Source organism: Rhinopithecus roxellana, chromosome 13, assembly GCF_007565055.1.
Source record: "Rhinopithecus roxellana isolate Shanxi Qingling chromosome 13, ASM756505v1, whole genome shotgun sequence".
NCBI classification, from domain to species: Eukaryota; Metazoa; Chordata; class Mammalia; order Primates; family Cercopithecidae; genus Rhinopithecus; species Rhinopithecus roxellana.
This window is the reverse complement of record NC_044561.1, coordinates 105,745,960-105,770,801: the sequence shown is the minus strand read 5'-3', so window position 1 is coordinate 105,770,801 and position 24,842 is coordinate 105,745,960. Positions and strand designations below refer to the sequence as shown.

General features: G+C 46.1%; 1 protein-coding gene across 1 annotated transcript in view; it reads right to left on the bottom strand.

Moving 5' to 3' along the window:
• Positions 1-19,574, bottom strand: part of CBFA2T2 (CBFA2/RUNX1 partner transcriptional co-repressor 2) — a 159,351-nt gene extending 139,777 nt beyond the window's left edge. The window contains 1 exon segment of the mRNA XM_010360587.2: positions 19,357-19,574. Within this exon segment, the coding sequence (XP_010358889.1) occupies positions 19,357-19,390 (34 nt within the window). The 5' untranslated portion in view covers positions 19,391-19,574.
• Between the last annotated feature and the right edge of the window lie 5,268 nt (positions 19,575-24,842).

The window sequence follows — 24,842 nt, the reverse complement described above, 5'->3', positions numbered from 1 at the left end:
AGGTGTGAGCCACTGCACTCAGCCAAGTCTGACACATTCTAATATTTAACTATAACTGTGAAGAGGCTTCACATGTAAATGACTGATCTGGCAAATGACTAAATGTACAAAGAGATCCTTTCTTTAAAACAAGTAAGTTTGGCCGGGCGCAGTGGCTCACACCTGTAATCCCAGCACTTTGGGAGGCCGAGACGGGTGGATCACGAGGTCAGGAGATCGAGACCATCCTGGCTAACACGGTGAAACCCCGTCTCTACTAAAAATACAAAAACTAGCCGGGCGAGGTGGCAGGCGCCTGTAGTCCCAGCTACTCGGGAGGCTGAGGCAGGAGAATGGCGTAAACCCGGGAGGCGGAGCTTGCAGTGAGCTGAGATCTGGCCACTGTACTCCAGTCCGGGCGACAGAGCGAGACTCCGCCTCAAAAAAAAAAAAAAAAAACCCTCTTGTCTTATAAACGCAGCCATAAAAAAGAAAAAGATCACGTCCTTTGCAGCAGGGACATGGATGGAGCTGGAGGCCATTATCCTCAGCAAACTAACATGGGAAAAGAAAAGCAAGTACTGCATGTTTTAACTTACAAGTGGGAGCTAAATGATGAGAACACATAGACATAGAAGAGGGGAACAAAACACACTGGAGCAGAGCCTATGGGAAGGTGGAGAGTGGGAGGAGGGAGAGGAACAGGAAAAATAACTAACAGGAACTAGGCTAATACCTGGGTGAAGAAATAATCTGTACAACAAACCCCCATGACACAAGTTTACCTATGTAACAAATCTGCACATGTAGCCCTCAACTTAAAAGCTAAAAAAAAAAAAAAAAAAATTCCAAGTATAGAAACAAAGGCAGGCAGGGTGCAATGCCTCACGCCTATAGTCCCAGCACTTTGGGAGGCCAAGGTGGGTGGATCACTTGAGCCCAGGAGTTTGACACCAGCCTGAGCAACATGGTGAAATTCCGTCTCTACCAAAAACACAAAAATTAGCCAGGTGTGGTGGCGCATGCCTGCATTCGGGAGGCTGACGCAGGAGAATCGCTTGAACCTAGGAGGCGGAGGTTGCAGTGGGCTGAGATTGCGCCACTGCACTCCAGCCTGGGCGACAGAGTGAGAGGCTATCAAACAAAAACAAAAACAACACAAAGGCAAAGTCCAGCCCCTGTCTCCTTCCTACTCTCATCTCCTGCTACTCTTTACCCAGCACATCACACTTCAATAATACATAACTACTTTTAGTCTCCCTCACACTCATAAACCCGACCCAACCTCAACTTCACCCATCTCCTACCCATTCTTCACTTGGGTCACACTTTGCTGGTAGGAGTACAAAAGCTGATATACCTCTCCAGAGGGTATTCTGGCAACATCTACCAAAATTACACAAATATGCAAACCCCTTAACCACAGCAATTCTACTTCTAGGAATTTATTCCACAGATCTATGAAAAGACAATTTCTACAAGGTTATGCAGCATTGTTTGCAATAGCAAAGGATTGAAAGGTAAATGTCCATCAGCAATAGGGGGAAAAGTATGGTGCATTCATACAATGAAATACAATGCAAAATGAGGAAGTTCTTCACGTACTGACATTATATGGCCCACAGAAATGTATCGAAAGGGTCCAGAAAAAAATGGTAATGGTAGTTGCTTCCAGGAAGGGGAAAAGACTGGCTGGCGCAGAGGTGAGAGAAACTTCAATAAATATTATTTGTTCATTTCAAATGTTAAATTAGGTAAATACACAGCCAGTCCAAAATTTTTTTTTTTAAGTTGTTAGGAAAAACAGATTGGCTCAAAACAGGTATCATTTTCTCTAAGAAGCCTTTTTTGAAACACACCCACACATGCATACTTACACATAGGTCAGATGCCCATCCCTGGTGGGATGTTACTTGCCATTAACACTGCTTAGCATTTGGTACTGAAGCTAGCAATCTATCTCCCTTACTGGACTACATAGTCCTCCAGGACCTTAGAACTCTCTTTATGTCCCCCAGGATCTGATACAAGGAATTCAATAAATGTTTGTCAAAGTAAATATTTGAAATCAAGAATATCCTAGAAAATCAATAAATTTTAGTCACTGTGCTGGGCGCGGTGGCTCAAGCCTGTAATCCCAGCACTTTGGGAGGCCAAGACGGGCGGATCACGAGCTCAGGAGATCGAGACCATCCTGGCTAACACGGTGAAACCCTGTCTCTACTAAAAAATACAAAAAAAAAAACTAGCCGGGCGAGGGGGCAGGCGCCTGTAGTCCCAGCTACTCGGGAGGCTGAGGCAGGAGAATGGCGTAAACCTGGGTGGCGGAGCTTGCAGTGACTGAGATCTGGCCACTGCACTCCAGCCTGGGCAACAGAGCGAGACACTGTCTCAAAAAATAAAATAAAATAAAAAATTTTAGTTACCGTAATGAGAATTCATTATAGCCCACCTTCTAGTATAATCAGCTGTTTGTCCTTCTAATAGAATACAAATATCAGGCCCTTAAATAAATGAAATATTGAATTTAACTAACGGTATAACACCAAGAAACTCAACTGGTAAGTAAGCTAAAATAATCCACAAAAAAGGGACATTCACATAATCAGAAATTGATTTTAGTATTCCAAATGGCTACTTACTAGTTAACAGTTTTTATGGACATTCTCCCCATTGACCACATCATTCCTCAGAGTCCAACATCCACAAAATTAGCATGAACTATTTAGAGACCTACAGAAAACTCACAGCTAGCCAAGCATTGCTGTCCACAGCTGCAGCTAAGTGCTCAGTGGCTCTGAGGCATGGATGGCATCCCATCTCCTTCCTCAGAAATTCCCTGCCTCCATTGATTGAATCAGAATCCTTGTTTCACTATTTCCCAACAGAACTCTCACTCAATGGCATCAATTACAAGAGGAAAAGATGGTTAATCACTATCTAAACTTAAAACAGGTGTTTAAAAGTTTTATTACAAGAGCTATCAACAAGCTGTTAGGGCACAGAAGGAAAACTGGAAAATCACTGAGGACAGGGACTGAATCTTACCTACATTGGCAGGCCTATGGCGCTTAGTGCAATCCCTGCATCTAACAGCTCCACAACACAGTTGTTAATGAATGGTTTCACTTAGTGTAGAAAGGGGATTTTTATTTTATCTGTATTGTTTAATTTTTTTCAATGTGTTCATGTATCACTCACATAAAGTAAATATGAAAAAAGAGGGGCCCTGGCCAGGTGCAGTGGCTCACGCCTGTAATCCCAGCACTTTGAGAGGCCGAGGTGGGTGGATCACCTGAGATCAGGAGTTCCCGAGACCAGCCTGGCCAACATGGTGAAACCCAATCTCAACTAAAAAATACAAAAATTAGTCGGGCGTGGTGGCATGCATCTGTAACCCCAGCTATGTGGGAGACTGAGGTAGGAGAATCGCTTGAACCCGGGAGGCAGAGGATGCAGTGAGCCGAGATCGCGCCGTTGCACTCCAGTCTGGGCGACAGCGAGACTGTCTCAAAAAAAAAGAAAAGAAAAAAGAGGGGTCCTGTGTCTCTGTGTGTACTGCAGTAGCACTGGTCGTTTTGCTATTCAGCTCTTGTATTAAATTGTTTCTCTTCTTTTTTGTATTAATTTATATTATTATTACTATTATTATTATCTTGTAGAGACAGGGTCTGTGTTGGCCCAGCATGGTCTCAAACTCCTGGACTCAGGCAATTTTCCCACCTTGGCCTCTCCAAATGCTGGGATTATAGGCTTGAGCCACCATAGCCCCTTCTATTTCTTTCTTTCCTTTCTTTTTTTTTGAGACAGTCTTCACTTTGTCCCCTAGGTTGGAGTGCAGTGGTGCGATTTCAGCTCACCACAACCTCCACCTTCTGGGTTCAAGCAATTCTCCTGCCCTAGCCTCCCTAGTAGCTAGGATTACAAGCATATGCCACCAGTCTGGCTAATTTTTTTTTTTTTTTCTTTTTTTTTGAGACGGAGTCTCACTCTGTCACCCAGGCTGGAGCGCAGTGGCGCATCTCAGCTCACTGCAAGCTCCGCCTCCCAGGTTCACACCATTCTCCTGCCTCAGCCTCCCGAGTAGCTGGGACTACAGGCACCTGCCACCACGCCCAGCTAATTTTTTGTAGTTTTAGTAGAGACGGGATTTCACCATTTTAGCCATAATGGTCTCAATCTCCTGACCTCGTGATCCGCCGGCCTTGGCCTCCCAAAGTGCTGGGATTACAGGCGTGAGCCACTGCACCCGGCCAGTCTGGCTAATTTTCATAGTTATAGTAGAGACGGGATTTCCCCATGCTGGCCAGGCTGGTCTTGAACTCCTGATCTCAAGTGATCCATGGTTGGGATTACAAACCTAAGCCACCACACCCGACCTCTTCCATTTCTTTTTTTTTTTTTTTTTTTTTTTTGAGGCGGAGTCTTGCTCTGTCGCCCAGGCTGGAGTGCAGTGGCGTGATCTCCGCTCACTGCAAGCTCCGCCTCCTGGGTTCACGCCATTCTCCTGCCTCAGCCTCCCAAGTAGCTGGGACTACAGGCGTCCGCCACCTCGCCCGGCTAGTTTTTTGTATTTTTAGTAGAGACGGGGTTTCACTGTGTTCGCCAGGATGGTCTCAATCTCCTGACCTCGTGATCCGCCTGTCTCGGCCTCCCAAAGTGCTGGGATTACAGGCTTGAGCCACCGCGCCCGACCTTTTTTTTTTTTTTGAGACGAAGTTTAGCTTTTGTTGCCCAGACTAGAGTGCAATGGCGCAATCTTGGCTCACCTTAACCTCCATCTCCCAGATTCAAGCAATTCTCCTGCCTCAGTCTCCCGAGTAGCTGGGATTACAGGCATGCACCACCACGCCTGGCTAGTTTTGTATTTTTAGTAGAGACGGGGTTTCACCATGTTGAGGCTAGTCTCGAACTCCTGATCTCAGGTGATTTGCCCACCTCGGCCTCCCAAAGTGCTGGAATTACAGACGTGAGCCATGGTGCCCGGCCAACCCCTTCTATTTCTATTCAACCATTTTTTTTTGCAAACTTGTTCCCATAAACAACTATGGAAACCACTACAAATGGAGAGTACTATAAAATTAATCATGAGGTAACATACAGTGTTCAAAACATCCTTTAACAATCCCTCAACTGATTCTCACCTTTTCAAGTAGACAGGTGAGGGATGGCTATCCCATTTCACAAAAGATGAAATTAACTCAAAATCCAAATATGAACTGTTCAAGACTGCACTGCTTATGAATTGGAGATAAAAGAAACGATTGGAATGACACCCATATCTTCCTCTATTACACCTCTACTTAGAGACAGAATGTCCCCTCACAGCTCCAAATCCAAAAAGCCATACTCTCACATTCTTGCCGTGTGACAGACAGTAAATCACCTGATTACTGGAACCAATCTCCTTATACAAATTAAGAGGATGAAGACACTACTAGATACCTTACTTAATTGCTATAAAAATTAGATATGTGGGCCGGGCGCGGTGGCTCACGCCTGTAATCCCAGCACTTTGGGAAGCCGAGGTGAGTGGATCACGAGGTCAGGAGATCGAGACCATCCTGGCTAACACGGTGAAACCCCGTCTCTACTAAAAATACAAAAAAATTAGCCAGGCATAGTGGCAGGAGCCTGTAGTCCCAGCTGAGGCATGAGAATGGCGTGAACCCAGGAGGCGGAGCTTGCAGTGAGCCGAGATCGCGCCACCGCACTCTAGCCTTGGCGACTGAGCAAGACTCCGTCTCAAAAAAAAAAAATTAGATATGTGAAAATTGTTCTGATACACAAACGGTAGTTACTATTATTTCTGCAAATGATGTATAAATAAGAACTGCACTAACCCCAACAGAGTATAAATAGCAAGGGACTCTACATTCTTCTAAAGCAAGTAACAGAGAGTATTCCTTTCACTGCAGAAATCAGATGACCAAAATTGACTTCGCCCAGATACAATGCTTCCTTAATAATTAATTCTAAAACAAAACAAAACAAAAATAACCAACAAGCAAGTGAAACTGTCATACATTACTGGTGGAAATGCAAAATGGTACGGTATAACCATTTTGGAAAACACTTTGGCAGTTTCTAAAAAAGTTAAGTATAGGTCGGGCGTGGTGCCTCACACCTTTAATCCCAGCACTTTTGGAGGCCAAGATGGGTGAATTACCTGAGGTCAGGAGTTCGAGACCAGGCTGACCAATATGGTGAAACCCCATCTCTACTAAAAATACAAAAATTAGCCACAGGTGGTGGTGCACACCTGTAATCCCAGCTACTCAGTAGGCTGAGGCAGGAGAATTTGCTCAGGAGGCAGAGGTTGCGGTGAGCCACGCCACTGCATTCCAACCTAAGTGACAGAGCAAGACTCCATCTTAAAAAAAAAATGTTAAATATGAAATTACCATAGAACCCAGCAATCCCATGCCTAGGTATTTATCTAAGAGAGATAAAAACATATGTCCACATGCAGAACTGTACATGAATATTTAAAGCTTTATTCATAATCATCAAAATGGGAAAAAATTCAAATGTCCATCAGCTGGTGAACATAACATAATGTTACTCAACAATAAAAAGGAATAACCTATAGATACATGACACAATGTGGATGAATCTCAAATGCATTATGGTAAGTGAAACACATCAGACACAAAGGTTACATACTGTATGATTCTATGTATATGACATTACAGAAAGGAATAAGTAGAGAAACAAATAAACAAAAGCCCCCAAAAAACTATGAGTGACAAAATCCAGTATAAACTAGTAGCTTCCAAGGGCTAGGTAAGAAGAAAGAGGTGTGAGAAAACTTATGGCAAGAATGAAAATTATCTCTATCTGGATTGATTGATGATTACAACTGCATACTAATAATTTAAAACTAATAGAACTATGCCCTGAGAAAGAGCAAGTTTTTTCCTCTACCCAGTGACCAAAAAAAAGAAAAAAAAAGTAAATTTGATTGTATATAAATTACACTCAGCCACGCACAGTGGCATATGCCTGAATCCCAGTACTTTGCAAGATCGAGGCAGGAGGTTCGCTTGGGCCAGGAGTTGGAGACCAGCCTGGGCAACATAGTAAGACCCTGTCACAAACAAAAAATTTAAAAAGAATTTCAAGTTGGCCGGGCGCGGTGGCTCAAGCCTGTAATCCCAGCACTTTGGGAGGCCGAGGCGGGTGGATCATGAGGTCAGGAGATCGAGACCATCCTGGCTAACACGGTGAAACCCCGTCTCTACTAAAAATACAAAAAAAAAAAAAAAAAAAAAATCTAGCCGGGTGTGGCGGCAGCACCTGTACTCCCAGCTACTCCGGAGGCTGAGGCAGGAGAATGGCGGGAACCAGGGAGGCGGAGCTTGCAGTGAGCTGAGATCGCACCACTGCACTCCAGCCTGGGCAACAGAGCAAAAAAAAAAAAAAAAAAGAATTTCAAGTTAGAAGACTCTGCCAAGACAGAAGCATCAAGAAAAAGAGATAAATAAATCATACAAAATGAGTATTTTTCACTGTATCTAGTTTTATACAATAAAATTTTTCCTAAAAATACATACAAAATGGCCAGATGCGGTGGCTCACGCCTATAATCCCAGCACTTTGGGAGGGCGAGGAGGGTGGATCACGAGGTCAGGAGTTCAAGACCAGCCTGGCCAATATGGCGAAACCCCGTCTCTACTAAAAACACAAAACTTAGCCAGACATGGTGGTATGCGCCTAAAGTCCCAGCTATTCGGGAGGCTGAGGCAGGAGAATCACTTAAACCCAGGAGGTGGATGTTGCAGTGAGCTGAGATCAAGCCACTGCACTCCAGCCTGGGTGACGGAGCAAGACTCTGTCACAAAAAAAAAAGGAAAAAAAAAGAGAAAGGGTTACAAACGACTTTCTCCCTAAATGAACTTTGTGGTATTGGACCAGAATTAAAGGTATTAGTATGAACTCATGGTTTCTATTATAGTTACAATAGAAATAAATTTGCCACGCGGGGGGCTCACACCTGTAATCCCAGCACTTTGGGAGGCCAAGGCGGGTGGATCACGAGGTCAGGAGTTCGAGACCAGCCTGGTCAACATGGTGAAACCCTGTCTCTAACAAAAATACAAAAATTAGCTGGGCCTGGAGGCAGGCGCCTGTAATCCCTGCTAGTCAGGAGACTGAGGCAGCAGAATCGCTTGATCCCGAGAGGCGGAGGTTGCAGTGAGCCGAGATTGCGCCACTGTACTCCAGCCTGGGCGACAGGGTGAGACTGTGTCTCAAAACAAAAAAAAAAAGAAAGAAATTTAGATATATATATTTTGATATGTGTGTATATGTACGTGTGTGTATGTATTTCCTAGCTCTGTCCATTCAGAGGTTCTAAAAAACAATACTCCAGGCCGGGCACAGTGGCTCAAGCCTGTAATCCCAGCACTTTGGGAGGCCAACTTTGGGAGGCGGATCACGGATCACGAGGTCAGGAGATCGAGACCATCCTGGCTAACACGGTGAAACCCCGTCTCTACTAAAAAAAATACAAAAAACTAGCCGGGCGAGGTGGCGGGCGCCTGTAGTCCCAGCTACTCCAGAGGCTGAGGCAGGAGAATGACGTAAACCCAGGAGGCGGAGCTTGCAGTGAGCTGAGATCCCGCCACTGCACTCCAGCCCGGGCGACAGAGTGAGACTCTGTCTCAAAAAAAAAAAAAAAAAATACTCCAATAGCAATGAGCACACACAGCACCCAAATTTTGATTTCTAAATAATTTTCTCCACTGAAAGGAATTAGGAGAGAAACAGTTTGGAGAAATGGCCAATTCCAAGAAGAGGGTAAGAAGAGCAGAAGCTAAGCCTACAACACCTTTTTTTTTTTTTTTTTTTTTTTTTTGAGACGGAGTCAAGCTCTCTCTCCCAGGCTGGAGTGCAGTGGCCGGATCTCAGCTCACTATAAGCTCCGACTCCCAGGTTTACGCCGTTCTCCTGCCTCAGCCTCCCGAGTAGCTGGGACTACAGGCGCCTGCCACGTCGCCCGGCTAGTTTTTTGTATTTTTTAGTAGAGACGGGGTTTCACCGTGTTAGCCAGGATGGTCTCGATCTCTGGACCTCGTGATCCGCCCATCTCGGCCTCCCAAAGTGCTGGGATTACAGGCTTGAGCCACCGCGCCCGGCCAACACCTTTTTTGTGTGTCAACAAAAGCAGTTAAAAAATGTGGAAACGTGTCAAAATGATACAAACGCCAGCTTGAAGGGGATCTCACTGGCCAAATCTGAACAATGTGAACACAACAAATAATGACAGTAACAGATTATTAAAATAAGAATCCATAAATCCATATTAATATATATAAAGATAAGAAAATGTTCTGCAAAAGAATATTAACTAATAAGCAAGGAAGGATAGAAACAACAACAAAAATTAGCTGACATGTGTCTATAATCCCAGCTACTGCCCCATAAAGTGGCTCCCGCCTGTGATCCCAGTACTTTCGGAGCTTGAGATGGGAGAATAACTTGAGCCCAGGAGTTTGAGATCAGCCTGGGCAACAAAGTGAGACCCATTTCTACAAAATAAAAAATTAAATAAAATTTTATAATTAGGTCAGGCACAGTGGCTCATGCCTGTAATCCCAGCACTTTGCGAGGCTGACACAGGCGAATCACCTGAGGTCAGGAGTTCCAGACCAGCCTGGCCAACATGGTGAAACCCCATCTCTACCAAAAATACTAAAAATTAGCCGGGTGTGGTGGTACATGCCTGTAATCCGAGCTACTGGGGAGGCTGCAGCAGTAGAATCACTTGAACCTGAGAGGCAGAGGTTGCAGTGAACTGTGATCGTGCCACTGCACTCCAGCCTGGGTGACAGAGTGAAACTCCGTCTCAAAAAAAAACCAAACGGGCCGGGCGTGGTGGCTCACGCCTATAATCCCAGCACTTTGGGAGGCTGAGGCGGGCAGATCACGAGGTCAGGAGATCAAGATCGTCCTGGCTAACATGGTGAAACCCCATCTTCACTAAAAATACAAAAAATTAGCCGGGTGCGGTAGCACGCGCCTGTAGTCCCAGCTACTTGGGAGGCTGAGGCAGAAGAATCACTTTAATCTGGGAGGTGGAGGTTGCAGTGAGCCAAGATAGTGCCACTGCACTATAGCCTGGGCGACAGAGCGAGACTCCATCTCAAAAAAAAAAAAACAAAAACAAAAACCAAACAAACAAACAAAAAAAAAACTTTATGTTTAGTAGAGCATGGTGGCACGTACCTCTGGTCCCATCTACTTGGGAGCCTGAGGCAGGAGGATCCTTGAATATGTCTGTTTTTCTTTTTTTTTTTTTTTTTTTTTTTTTTTTTTTGAGACGGAGTCTCACTCTGTCGCCGGGGCTGGAGTGCAGTGGCCGGAACTCAGCTCACTGCAAGCTCCGCCTCCCGGGTTCACGCCATTCTCCTGCCTCAGCCTCCCGCGTAGCTGGGACTACAGGCGCCCGCCATCTCGCCCGGCTAGTTTTTTGTATTTTTAGTAGAGACGGGGTTTCACCATGTTGGCCAGGATGGTCTCGATCTCCTGACCTCGTGATCCGCCGTCTCGGCCTCCCAAAGTGCTGGGATTACAGGCTTGAGCCACCGCGCCCGGCCATGTCTGTTTTTCTAAAGCACCTTGTAGTATTATATTTATAGATGTCATATATTTAAGGGCTGGCCGGCCGCAGTGGCTCACGCCTGTAATTCAAGCACTTTGGGAAGCTAAGGCAGGCATATCACAAGGTCAGGAAATCAAGACCATCCTGGCCAACATAGTGAAACCCGTCTCTACTAAAAATACAAAAATTAGCTGGGTGTGGTGGCACGTGTCTGTAATCCCAAGTACTGAGGAGGCTGCAGGAGGAGAATCACTTAAACCAGGGAGTCGGAGGTTGTAGTGAGCCGAGATCACACCACTGCACTCCAGCCTGGCGACAGAGTGAGACTCTGTCTCAAAAAAAATAAAAAATAAAAATAAATAAATAAATAAATAAAAAATAAAAAATAAAAAATAGGCCGGGCACGGTGGCTCAAGCCTGTAATCCCAGCACTTTGGGAGGCCGACTTTGGGAGGCGGATCACGAGGTCAGGAGATCGAGACCATCCTGGCTAACACGGTGAAACCCCGTCTCTACCAAAAATACAAAAACTAGCCGGGCGAGGTGGCAGGCGCCTGTAGTCCCAGCTACTCGGGAGGCTGAGGAGAATGGCGTAAACCCGGAAGGCGGAGCTTGCGGTGAGCTGAGATCCGGCCACTGCACTCCAGTCCGGGCGACAGAGCGAGACTTCACCTCAAAAAATAAATAAATAAATAAATAAATAAATAAATAATAAAAATAAAAAAATAAAAAATAAAAAGAAGGGCTAAGAATATAGCTTCAATTACTTAGCCAGACCAACTTAGCACGGGAAAATTAATGGGGAGCTTAATTTAAGCAATTGGCTGGGGAATGCAGGAGCTAAAACCATCACCTCTCCCGGCACTTTTCCCTCACCATTCTGAATTTCCCTCATCTCAGCTACTTCTACCTTTAGTCCCAGACATAAAGTTAGTTTAGCTCTAGGGATATAAGACCAAAATGAATAAATCTGTGTTGTTTAAATGTCTGTTCTCATGTGGCTTTGAAAAATTAAAAACAGGCATGACCTCTGCATGGAGATGGCTAAATTAACAAAGAAATAAGGGAAACATTTTTAAGAGAGGAAAAAGTCAAAGTAGTGTATCAAGGGAGCTGTGCTACGCCTGATATTAACATTTCAGGCCGGGCGCGGTGGCTCAAGCCTGTAATCCCAGCACTTTGGGAGGCCGAGACGGGCGGATCACGAGGTCAGGAGATCGAGACCATCCTGGCTAATACGGTGAAACCCCGTCTCTACTAAAAAATACAAAAACCCAGCCGGGCGACGAGGCGGGCGCCTGTAGTCCCAGCTACTCGGGAGGCTGAGACAGGAGAATGGCGTCAACCTGGGAGGCGGAGCTTGCAGTGAGCTGAGAGCTGGCCACAGCACTCCAGCCTGGGCGGCAGAGCAAGACTCCGTCTCAAAAAAAAAAAAAAAAAAAAAAAACATTTCACTGGAGCTGCTACAGAGGTCAGATTACATATTTGTCACCATCAGCTAATTTGATTGAAAGGTCTAGCCAACTCCAAAGCTATAAATTCAGACAGAAGGATACCAAGCTCTGGGTTATTCTGAATTTGTATTTCGATTTCTGCGTTTAATTACAACACAAAATAGAAGGGTAAAATCAAACCTTAAAGAGCCACATTGCAAAGTAAAGCTTCATTGCATAGTCTATACTATATTTGATGATCCATATTTGACAGCTCCTCATGGAGCCATGCAAAATTAGCATGGACATTTCTTGGGCTTTTGATGTTCACTGCCATCATCTGCTTCACTGCTAAGATCAGGAAACATATGGGATGAATTGTTAAAGACTGCTGAGAGTTTCTGTTGCCTTTTTTAATTCATCTCTAAGGCCAACTTAGGATACCCCTGAACAAAGTCTCGTATAGCTGTCTTTAAATCATATCCCACTTATTCGGACTTTCTTTGAGACAGAGTCTTGCTCTGTCGCCCAGGCTGGAGTGTAGTGGCAGGATCTTGGCTCACTACAACCTTTGCCTCCCAGGTTCAAGTGATTCTCCCACCTCAGCCTCCCAAGTAGCTGGGATTACAGGCATGCGTCACCATGGCTGGCAAATTTTGTATTTTTATTAGAGACAGGGTTTCTCCATGTTGGTCAGGCTGGTCTCCAGCTCCCAACCTCAGCTGATCCGCCATCCTCAGCCTCCCAAAGTGCTTGAATTACAGACATGAGCCACCGCACCCAACCTGGACTTTTTTAAAGTAAGAGTTGTTAGGGAAAGAAAGTTGAAGAAAGATTATGCGAAATATCTCAAGCTCTGGGCTCCTCTAGAACACATGTCTAAAAACCCCTAGTCTAGCAAAAAGAAGCCATGCGATAGAGGGTTAAAAAAGAAAGTGGGTTTTTAGCTGGGTGTGGTGGCTCACGCCTGTAATCCCAGCCCTTTGAGAGGCAGAGGCAGGTAGATCACAAGGTCAGGAGTTCAAGACCAGCCTGGCCAAGATGGTGAAACCCCATCTTTACTAAAAATGCAAAAATTAGCCAGGCATGGTGGCAGGCGCCTGTAGTCCCAGTTGCTCGGGAGGCTGAGGCAGAGAACTGCTCGAACCCGGGAGGTGAAGGTTTCAGTGAGCCGAGATCACACCACTGCACTCAGCCTGGGCAACAGAGACTGTCTCAAAAAAAAAAAAAAAAAATGGGTTTTTGGACACTCAATGTATAATGAATGAACTTGACACCAAGATTAAACTAGTTAGGAAGAGTGAATCTACTACTTATTAACTGTATGATCTTGGACAATTAAATTCTCTCATTTCTTTTTTATTTATTTTTTCTGAGATGGAGTCTCGCTCTGTCACCCAGGATTTATCACTAAAACAGAGATACTCTCTTCTAAGTTTGATCTATAATTAAATGAGATGATTGATATACATAAAAAATGCCCAGCAGAAAATCCAGCTAAGACTTTTTCCTAAAAGAATTCAACTATACTTAAAGTCATACTAGGCTGACATATCTGCTTATTGACTCATTTCAAAAGTTCAAGTTATGGTACCCCAGCCCCTAAAATTCCAGATAGCCTCAAGGCCCTCAAGGGGCCAGGGACAGAAACCAGAGACAGAAGCAAAAAGCTACTTAACCAGCCTTAATAAAATCCAGAAACAGGGTCTGTCACATGTACAAACACTAGTTCACATCGCACATGTAAACTATTAGTACAGCATTATGAGACCCCTTCCTTGGTAATCTTACCAAAGTGTAAACAATAACTAGAGTGATTCTTCCTCATTAGCCTCCAAGCTTTCAGGAATTTGAAGTAAATCTTTACAAAAGAATGGTCACTTTCTATGAGATTCAAAACAATACTCTAAAACTAAGGAACGAGAACAAAACTGGAAGGTGAGAAACCTTACTTCCCCACCTCTTCCTCCTATTTTCATTACCCTGGAAGAGGTGTGAACTTAGTGAATTAACTCACCTTGATCTCAATGCTGCACTCATTCATTAAGCACTATCATTTAAACCATTCTTCCTGCCTAAAAGTCTAGACTCACATAATTTATACAACATTTAACACTTGAGAACAAGCTTAAAGTCAATCTCTCTGCTTATTATTATTTTTTTCTTTCTAGACGGAATTTCACTCTTTTGCTCAGGCTGGAATGAAGTGGCGTGATCTCAGCTCACTATAACCTTCCGCCCCCTGGGTTTAAGGGATTCTCCTGCCTCAGCCTCCTGAGTAGCTGGGATGATAGGCACCCGCCACCACACCTGGCTAGTTTTTGTATTTTTAGAAGAGACGAGGTTTTGCCATGTTGGCCAGGCTGGCCTTGAACTCCTGACCTGAGATGATCCACCCGCCTCATACTAGGCTGACATATCTGCTTATTGACTCATTTCAAAAGTTCAAGTTATGGGCCGGGCGCGGTGGCTCAAGCCTGTAATCCCAGCACTTTGGGAGGCCGAGACGGGCGAATCACGAGGTCAGGAGATCAAGACCATCCTGGCTAACATGGTGAAACCCCGTCTCTACTAAAAATACAAAAAAAAACTAGCCGGGCGACCTGGCGGGCGCCTGTAGTCCCAGCTACTCGGGAGGCTGAGGCAGGAGAATGGCGTAAACCCGGGAGGCGGAGCTTGCAGTGAGCTGAGATCCGGCCACTGCACTCCAGCCTGGGCTACAGAGCGAGACTCCGTCTCAAAAAAAAAAAAAAAAAAAAAAAAAAAAAAAAAAAAAAAAAGTTCAAGTTATGGTACCCCAGCCCCTAAAATTTCAGATAGCCTCAAGGCCCTCAAGGGGCCAGGGACAGAAACCAGAGACAGAAGCAAAAAGCTACTTAACCAGCCTTAATAAAATCCAGAAACAGGGTCTGTCACATGTACAAACTCACGTCGCACATGTAAACTATTTTACATAAATAAAAAAATACTATTTTACATAAAAAACTATTTTACATAAATATGTAAACTATTTTACATATTTATTTACAAATAAGCCTTTGGAAAAGGCTCCCAAAGTGCTGGGGTTACAGGTGTGAGCCACTGCGCCTGGCCATCATTATTTTTTATTATTTTGAGACAGGGTCTCTCTCTGTCACCCAGGCTGGAGTGCAGTGGCGCTATCACTGCAGCTTCCACTACTTGGGCTCAAGTGATCCTCCCACCTCAGCCTTCCAAGTAACTGGGACTGCAGCTGAGTGCCACCACCATCACTGCCGACCTCTCTGCTGTCTGAATCTGTATATAAGAAAACTAGGCCGGGGTGGGCGCGGTGGCTCACGCCTGTACTCCCAGCTGGAGTGCAATGGCGCAAAATCTGCTCACCGTAACCTCCGCCTCCCAGGTTCAAGCAATTCTCCTGCCTCAGCCTCTTGAGTAGCTGGGACTACAGGCATGCGCCACCATGCCCCGCTAATTTTGTATTTTTAGTAGAGACGTGGTTTCTCCATTTTGGTCAGGCTGGTCTCAAACTACCGACCTCAGGTGATCTGCCCGACTCGGCCTCCCAAAGTGCTGGGATTACAGGCATGAGCCACGGCACCCGGCCGAGAGGACCACATTTAGAGGAGCAGTGATCTTCAATCAAGGGACAGAGTCAGCTAAGGGCAACACCCACAAGACGGGGGCAGGAAAACAAATGCCATAACCTCAAAGGGGAAGGAAGCTCATTGATGTAGTCCATGTAGGTAAGTCAGCTTCCCAGGGCACAGGATAGGGTGAGAAAAGATGTAAAGGAGACCTAGAAGAGCAAACGAAATGTACCTACTCAATGTCAGATAAGTCTTTCTGGTGCACTTTCCGATCTCTTCTGTAATCCTAATGGTTAAGTGCCAGATAAGGAAAGGGATACTCAACACGATCATTCTCACCCCTTTTGAATAGTAATGCACAGGTCCTACAAAACATTTTGTAAACACGTAACCGAACTACAAAACATTTGTAACTACAAAACATTTGTAAACATTTGTAACCGAGTTTTTCACTAGTAAATATGGTCATTTGTAACCGAGTTTTTCACTAGTAAATATGGTCATTTACCATTCCACTTGTAACTGTTTAGACTTGCTTGAAGGTCCAACGATTATACACCTTTCTCAACACTAATGAGATTCCCACTTACCTTGCTAGGCAAAATAAAATTACAAAAAAGGAGTTTATAATTCAGAAGCTTATATTCTTAGATAACTAAGAAGGCAGAATGAGGTACATGCCACAGAGAGAAAGGAAAGGCCTGTGGTACTGTGAAAAGTTCTGGAACAGGCTTCTTTGCCATCTGGCCCCTGCCAGGAACAACTCCAGCCAGAATTCACTATTAACAAGGTATACAAGTTTCAATCAGGTTCCCTGTAGGTCCAGATCTGATGAACTACTCAACAAGCCCTCAACTACCTTCAGCCAGTAGAGTTCACCCTTTCTCCTCCTGGGAAAAGCCTCCCTTCTCCTTTAAAGCCTGGTTCAAATGTCACCCCCTTAGCTGGACCTTACCTGGACTCTCAAGGAACAATTCGTTATGCCTCCTCTGCCTTCCCAAAAGCCTTATGCTTAAAGAACTTAAAGCATTTTATCATTACCTGTTGACTTGTGCAGGGCCCCTCCTAGACTGAGACCTTAAGTCAGATGGTATGCCCTCAGCCACTAACAACCACCAGAACAGAATGTGTCAAGTACGGTTTTAAGTAATTTACATATATTAACATATATTAAGCATCATAATAAACCTGCAAATGGGGTAGAAATTTTATCTCCATTTTTCAGATGAGGAAAATGACGTGCACAAGAAGGTTAAGTAATGAGCCTAAAGTCTCAAAACTTGTTAGGATTGGTCCCCAGGATTTTAACCTCAACACAACTCCAGAATTAGATTTCAAAAGTTTAGAATTTCAATTTTAACCATTACATTTTATTTTTTTTTTTTGAGACAGAGTCTTGTTGCGTTGCCCAGGCTGGAGTGCAGTGGCGTGACCTCGGTGTACTGCAACCTCCGCAGTATCTTTCAAGCAATTCTCCTGCCTCAGCCTCCCAAGTAGCTGGGACTACAGGAACACGCCACCACGCCTGGCTAATTTTTTTGTATTTCTAGTAGAGATGGGGTTTCACAATGTTGGCCAGCCTGGTCTTGAACTCCTGACCTTGTGATCCGCCTACCTCAGCCTCCCAAAGTGCTGGGATTACAGGCATGAGTCACCATGGCTGGGTTTTTTATGTTTTTTTTTTTTTTTTTTGAGATGGAGTTTTGCTCTTATTGCCCAGGCTGGAGTGCAATGGTGGGATCTCAGCTCACTGCCACCTCTGCCTCCTGGCTTCAAGCAATTCTCCTGCCTCAGCCTCCTGAGTAGCTGGTACTACAGGCCACCGTCACCACAGCCAGCTTCTTTTTATATTTTTAGTAGAGATGGGGTTTCACCATGTTGGCCAGGCTGGTCTCAAACTCCTAACCTCAGACGATCTGCCCACCTCGGCCTTCCAAATGCTGGGATTACAGGCGTGAGCCACCGTGCCTAGCCATTACATTTTACTTCTACCGAATAAGCTAGATTTTCATCAGAGCAATAAACCTAATGGATTGAGAAGGTACTACTACAAGATCAATATCTCCACCCCAAGAGGTATTGTTAAATTTCACCAATAGGTGTGGAAAGACAATATTGGAACTGCTACTACCATTTAGTTCAGCTCATCCTTCTGTAAAATGTCTATTTTTGTATGTTATAAAACATACCTAGGACGGGTGTGGTGGCTCACGCCTGTAGTCTCAGCTACTTGGGAGGCTGAGACAGAAGAATAGCTTGAACCCAGGAGGTTGCAGTGAGCCAAGATCACGTCGCTGCACTCCAGTCTGGGTGACAGAGCAAGATTCCGTCTCAAAAAAAAAAAAAAAAAGTCCTTTCATTTTACAGAGACACTGCACCTTTGCAGGCCTAGAAGTGTAATCACTATCTGCCTCTTTAGTTGGAAATTTCATGAGGAATGGATCAAACCATCAAAAGCAGTAACTGTAAGCTGGGTGTATCTACTTTTTCTATCTTCAATCCAACATTTAACGGGTGCAAAAAAAAAAAAAAGGCTTAAAGCCTCCCTTTCACGTGTTTAAGGACATCAGCTCTGAGACTAGTACTCAGAGTATCTTCTGTTGCTCAGTTTCATCCTCTGCAAAATGGGCATCCTCAAACAATGTCTTACTTAGGATGTCACTAAGATTAAACAATAAAAAAACATGCAAAACATGTTTATCTGTTTCCTCATTTACTATGTCTCTCCCCTCTCCTAACTAAACTCAAAACCCCAGTTTGGTCTATGTTGTTTATTGTTGTATTCCCAGGGCCTGGAATGGTATTTTTAAACTTACTATAATAGATGATTTAATAAATATTAAGTGAATAGAAAGCAAAATGGTGCTCAAAAACATGTTGGCTATTATAATTACAGTAATGACAAACAATTAAAATTTTATTGTTCTTATTCAGAGAAGCTACCCTTCCCCCAAGGATCTCACACATCGAAGAACACTAGATAAATGCTGGAATGGCTAAATGGAAGTAAGAATAACAATTAGATCATGGAGCAGGACTAACAGACAACAAAATAAAATCTTAAATACACGGCTAGAGCCTAATTTCGGAATTCTCCGAGTGCGGTGCACACTAGATCAGATTAATAAAAGATGATTACAATAATGACAGTTTTCACAATTGTGTGTGCGCCAGGGTCGGTGTCAAGCGTTTTACTGGCTTCACGAAATCCAAGAACTCTGGGGGAGGGAGGGAACCCGCTCCACACTCCCATTTTGCAGATGGGGGAAATGAGGCACCGGGAGAGAGAGCCAAGGTCACTACCTGCAAATGGGGAAGCCTGGATGTAAAGCCAGGCAGCCAACCCCTGAGCCTGCGCTCAAACAGGCCCTCTGAGGGGCCATTCTCGTCTCCTCCAACCCTCAACGTCGGGTAGGTGTAGTATTTCCCTCAAGAGCCGGACTTCATGGCCCCAGCGCCGGGAGAACAAAATGATTCTGGTCTGCCAGCAAGTCCCATGGACGCCGGCCCGACCTAGGCTCCGAGGCCGAGGGCCCCAGTTTCCCTCACACCGTGAACCCCGAGCTCTTCGGGCGGCGCAGGAAGCGACGGGGTGGCCTCAGGAGCCCGGGAAGGCCCGCCCCGCTGCATGACCTTGGATCCGCCGCCCCGCTTCAGGCCTCAGTTTCCACTCCCGGCCTCGCGCCCGAGGCACTCGGAATCACCGCGCTTGTGGAGCCGCAGGCCCTCACACGCCCCCCTCGGCCGCCCGAATTCACGCCCCACTTACGCTGCAAGGCGGCCGCTCCAGGGACGCCTACCATCGCCGAGCGCCGCCACCGCGCACCGCCCGCCTCGACCCGCGACACGGGTCCCTCGCAGGCGCCGCCCGCCTCAACCCGCGGCCGGGGTCCCTCGCAGGCGTCGCCGCGAGATCTGCAGCCGCCGAGCCACTACCACCGCCGCTGTCGCCGCCGCCGCCGCCGCCGTTAGGCCGCGCGCCGCCCCGCCCCCGACTGGCCCCGCCCCGCCCACCGAGCACGCCCCCGCCGCGCGCTCTCGCCGCCAGGCCAAGGCACGCGGAAGCCCGGCCCTAAGACCAGCTCCCATTAAGCCCCGCCCCCTAACCTGGCCCGCCCCTTCCGCGGGAACCGACCGCCGAATCCCGACGCATCCTGCTTCTCAGACCTGCCCCCTCGGCATCACGCGCGCCCGTCACGCGCACGGCCCACTTTCTAGCTCCAGGCTTCCCGGTGTGGCCAGGGCAGCGGCCCAGGCTCGGGGGCGGAGTCCTAGGGGGAGGGATTACAATGAGTGGCAACATCTCACCTGACTTCTCCAGGTACAGGCCTGGCTTTTGCGCATGCCTTTGAGCGAGCCAAAGTGTTTTTGGCCTAAAGTGTTCTAAGTGCCTAAAATTTCATCATCATAATATTAATAACTGTTGGCCGGGCGCGGTGGCCCACGCCTGTTATCCTAGCATTTTAGGAGGCTAAGAAAGGAGAATCACTTGAGCTCGGGAATTTGAGACTAGCGTCTCTATTAAAATAAATAAATAGGCCGGGCGCGGTGGCTCAAACCTGTAATCCCAGCACTTTGGGAGGCCGAGACCGGCGGATCACGAGGTCAGGAAATCGAGACCATCCTGGCTAATAGGGTGAAACCCCGTCTCTACTAAAAAATACAAAAAACTAGCCGGGCGAGGTGGCAGGCGCCTGTAGTCCCAGCTACTCGGGAGGCTGAGGCAGGAGAATGGCGTAAACCCGGGAGGCGGAGCTTGCAGTGAGCTGAGATCTGGCCACTGCACTCCAGCCTGGGCGACAGAGCAAGACTCCGTCTCTAAATAAATAAATAAATAAAAATAAAAAATAGGCCGGCACGGTGGCTCAGGCCTATAATCCTAACACTTTGGGAGGCCGAGGAGGGTGGATTACCTGAGGTGAGAACTTCGAGACTAGCCTGGCCAAACGCTGTCTCTACTAAAAATACAAAAATTAGGGCCGGGCGCAGTGGCTCAAGCCTGTAATTTTAGCACTTTGGGAGGCCGAGACGGGAGGATCACGAGGTTAGGAGTTTGAAGAGCAGTCTGGACGATAAGGTGAAACCCCGTCTCTACTAAAAAAAAAAAAAAAAATTAGCTGGGCGTGGTGGTGCGTGCCTTTAGTCCCAGCTACTCCGGAGGCTGAGGCAGGAGAATCGCTTGAACCGGGAGACAGAGGTTGTGGTAAGTCGAGATCATGCCACTACACTCCAGCCTAGCGAAAGATCGAGACTCTGTCTCAAAAATAAATTATTATTATTATTTTTCAAACAGTTTAAAAAAACACGAGATTCTTATGCAAAGTAGAATAAACACATATCAATGATTTTACTTATTAGTTAAGAAGGGAACCAATGAGATGAAAAGACTGGTTCAAAGGAGAATTTCAGGAAGGGGATTTACATAATCAGTCTGTAAAATCATGTACTTTCTCTTAATGGTATATATCCCATTTGCCATTTTGCATTTACTTCTCTCATTGTTGGATTGCTGTCTGCTTCTACGGACCTCAAATTTCATAAAATGTTTTGTTGTTTGTTCACTATTCTATCTCCAGTGTCTGCGGCAGAGTTGGTACCCCATAAATATCTGTTAAATACTCTTTTGTTGGCCAGGCCCAGTGGCTCACACCTGTAATCCCAGCACTTTTGGGAGGTGGGTGGATCACCTGAAGTCAGGAGTTGGAGACCAGCCTGGACAACATGGTGACACCCTGTCTCTACAAAAAAAATACAAAAAAATTACCCAGACATGCTGGTGTGTGCCTATAATCCCAGCACTTTGGAAGGCCACGGCGGGTGGATCACCTGAAGTCAGGAGTTCAAGACCAGTCTGGCAAACATGACAAAACCCTGTCTGTACTAAAAAATACAAAAATTAAGCCGAGCGTGGTGACAAGCGCCTGTACTCCCAGCTACTCAGGAAGATGAGGCAGGGGAAATTACTTGAACCCAGGAGGCAGAGGTTGCAGTAGGCTGAGATCATGCCACTGGACTCCAGACTGGGCAACAGAGTGAGACCTTACCTCAAAAAAAAAACAATTGGAGTGCAGTGTAGTGATCACAGCTCAATGCAGCCTCAGATTCCTGGCCTTAAGCAATCCTCCCAACCTTAGCCCCCTGAGTAGCTGGGACTACAGACAAACACCACCATGGTTGGCTAATTTTCTTTTTTTTTTTTGAGACGGAGTCTCGCTGTGTCAGTGAGGCTGGAGTACAATGGAGCGATCTCGGCTCACTGCAACCTCTACCTCCTTGAACTTTGAACTCCTGGGTTCAATAAATTCTCCTACCTCAGCCTCCCCAGTAGCTGGGATTACGCACGCCTGCCACCACACCAGCTAATTGTTGTATTTTTCGTAGAGATGGGTTTCACTATGTTGGCCAGGCTGTGCTGGTCTCGAACTCCTGACCTCAGGTGATCCTCCTGCCTCGGCCTACCAAAGTGTTGGGATCACAGGTGTGAGCCACCACGCCTGACCAGCTAGTTTTCTTTTTTTTTTTTCTTTTTTTTTTTGAGACGTAGTTCTGCTCTTGTTGCCCAGGCTAGAGTGCAGTGGTGTGATCTTGGCTCACTGTAACCTTCACCTCCTGGGTTCAAGAGATTCTCCTGCCTCAGCCTCCTGAGTAGCTGGGATTACAGGCGGCACTGCCACCACGCCCGGCTAATTTTTGTATTTTTAGTAGAGACAGGGTTTCACCATGTGTGCCAGGCAGGTCTCGAACTCAGGTCTCAAACTCCTGACCTCAAGTGATCCTCCCACTTCGGCCTCCCAAAGTGCTGGGATTACAGGCTTAAGCCACAGCACCCGGCCTCCGCCCAGCCTAATTTTGTATTTTTAGTAGAGACGGGGTTTTGCCATGTTGGCCAGGCTGCTTTCAAACCCCTGACCTCAGGTGATCTGCCTGCCTCGGCCTCCCAAAGTACTGGGATTACAGTTGTGAACCATGGCGTCCAGCCCCGACCAACTAATTATTCTTATTCTTATTCTTATTCTTATTCTTTTTTTTTTTTTTTGAGGTGGAGTCTTGCTCTGTCTCCCAGGCTGGAGTGCAGTGGCACGATCTCGGCTCACTGCAAGCTCCGCCTCCCGGGTTCAAGCCATTCTCCTGCCTCAGCCTCCTGAGTAGCTGGAACTACAGGTGCCCACCACCACGCCTGGCTAATTTTTTGTATTTTTAGTAGAGACGAGGTTTCACCATGTTAGCTAGGATAGTCTTGATCTCTTGACCTCGTGATCCACCCGCCTCAGCCTCCCTAAGTGCTGGGATTACAGACGTGAGCCACCGCGCCCGGCTCTTATTCTTATTATTTTTAGTAGAGGTGGCGTCTCTTTGTATTAGCCAGGCTGGTCTTGAACTCCAGAGCTCAAGCAATCCTCCAGCCTGAGCCTCTCAAAGTTCTAGAATTGTAAGCATGAGCTGCCACACCCAGCCTTCAAACTTTTTAAGATTCAAGTAAGAGAGACTAGGCCCAGTGGCTCACACTGGTAATCCCAGCACTTTGGGAGGCTGAGGCGGGCTGATCATGAGTTCGGGAATTTGAGACCAGCCTGGCCAACATGATGAAACCTTGTCTCTACAAAAAGTACAAAAATTAGCCAGGTGTGGTGGTATGCACCTGTAATCCCAGCTACTCAGGAGGCTGAAGAATGAGAATCTCTTGAACCCGGGAGGCAGAGGTTGCAGTGAGCTGAGATTGTGCACTCCAGTGAGACTCCATTTCAAAAACAAACAAAAAAAAGAACTATTATGAACAATTTTATGCCCTCAAGTTTGACATTTTAGATAAAATCAATAATTTCCTTGAAAGATACAAACTACTAAAGCTCACTGAATAAGCTGATCATCTGAATATCCCATATATATTAAGAAAATTAGGCCAGGTGTGATGGTTCATACCTGTAATCCCAGCATTTTGGGAGGCCAAGGTGGGAGAATTCCTTAAACCTAGGAATTCAAGATCAGACTGGGCAACATAATGAGACCCTGTTTCTACGAAAACTGAATTTTAAGTGTTAGCAGGCATGCTGGCACAAGACCATGGTCCTAGCTACTTAGTAGGTTGAGGTGGGAAAATCACTTGAACCTGAGGGGTCAAGACTGCAGTGAGCCGAGATCACATCACTGCACTCCAGCCTAGGCAACAGAGCAAGACTCTGTCTCAAAAAAAAAATTACATTTATGGTTAGGCCAAGCATGGCAGCTCACACCTGTAATCCTAGCATTTTGGGAGGCCTAGACAGGTGGATTGCTTGAGCCCAGGAATTCAAGACCAGCCTGGGTAACATGGCAAAACTCCAGCTCTACAAAAAATACAAACGTTTGCCATTCATAGTGCTGCATCCCTTTAGTCCCAGCTACTTGGGAGGCTGAGGTGGGAGGATCACTGAAGCCCAGAAGGTTGAGGCTGAAGCAAGCGGTGATCATGTCACTACACTCCAGCCAGGGTGACAGAGTGAGACCCTGTCTCAAAAAAATTATAGTTAAAAATCTTCCAAAAACGGACTCCAGACCCAGAAGGCCTTACTTGCTAATTTTACCAAATATTTAAGAAGATATAAGCCAGGCACGGTGGCTCAAGCCTGTAATCCCAGCACTTTGGGAGGCCAAGACGGGCGGCTCACGAGGTCAGGAGATTGAGACCATCCTGGCTAACACGGTGAAACCCCATCTCTACTAAAAAATACAAAAAACTAGCCGGGCGAGGTGGCGGCGCCTGTAGTCCCAACTACTCGGGAGGCTGAGGCAGGAGAATGGCGTGAACCCGGGAGGCGGAGCTTGCAGTGAGCTGAGATCCAGCCACAGCACTCCAGCCTGGGTGACACAGCGAGACTCCGTCTCAAAAAAAAAAAAAAAAAAAAGAAGATATAATACCAATTCCACATAATCTCTTCCAGAAAATATAGAAACATTTCCAACTCATTTTGTTAGGTCAGCATTAGCCTAATACCAAAAAACACACAAGAAAATACTACAAAAGACACTACAAGAAAACTACAGGCCGGGTGTGGTGGCTTATGCCTATAATCCCAACAATTTGGGAGGCCAAGGCAGGTGGATCACTTGAGGTCAGGAGTTTGAGACCAGCCTAGACAACATGGTGAAACCCAGTCTGTACTAAAAATACAAAATTAGCCAGGTGTGGTAGCACATGCCTGTAATCCCAGCTACTGGGGAGGCTGAGGCAGGAGAATTACTTGAACTCAGGAGGTGGAGCTTGCAGTGAGCCGAGAT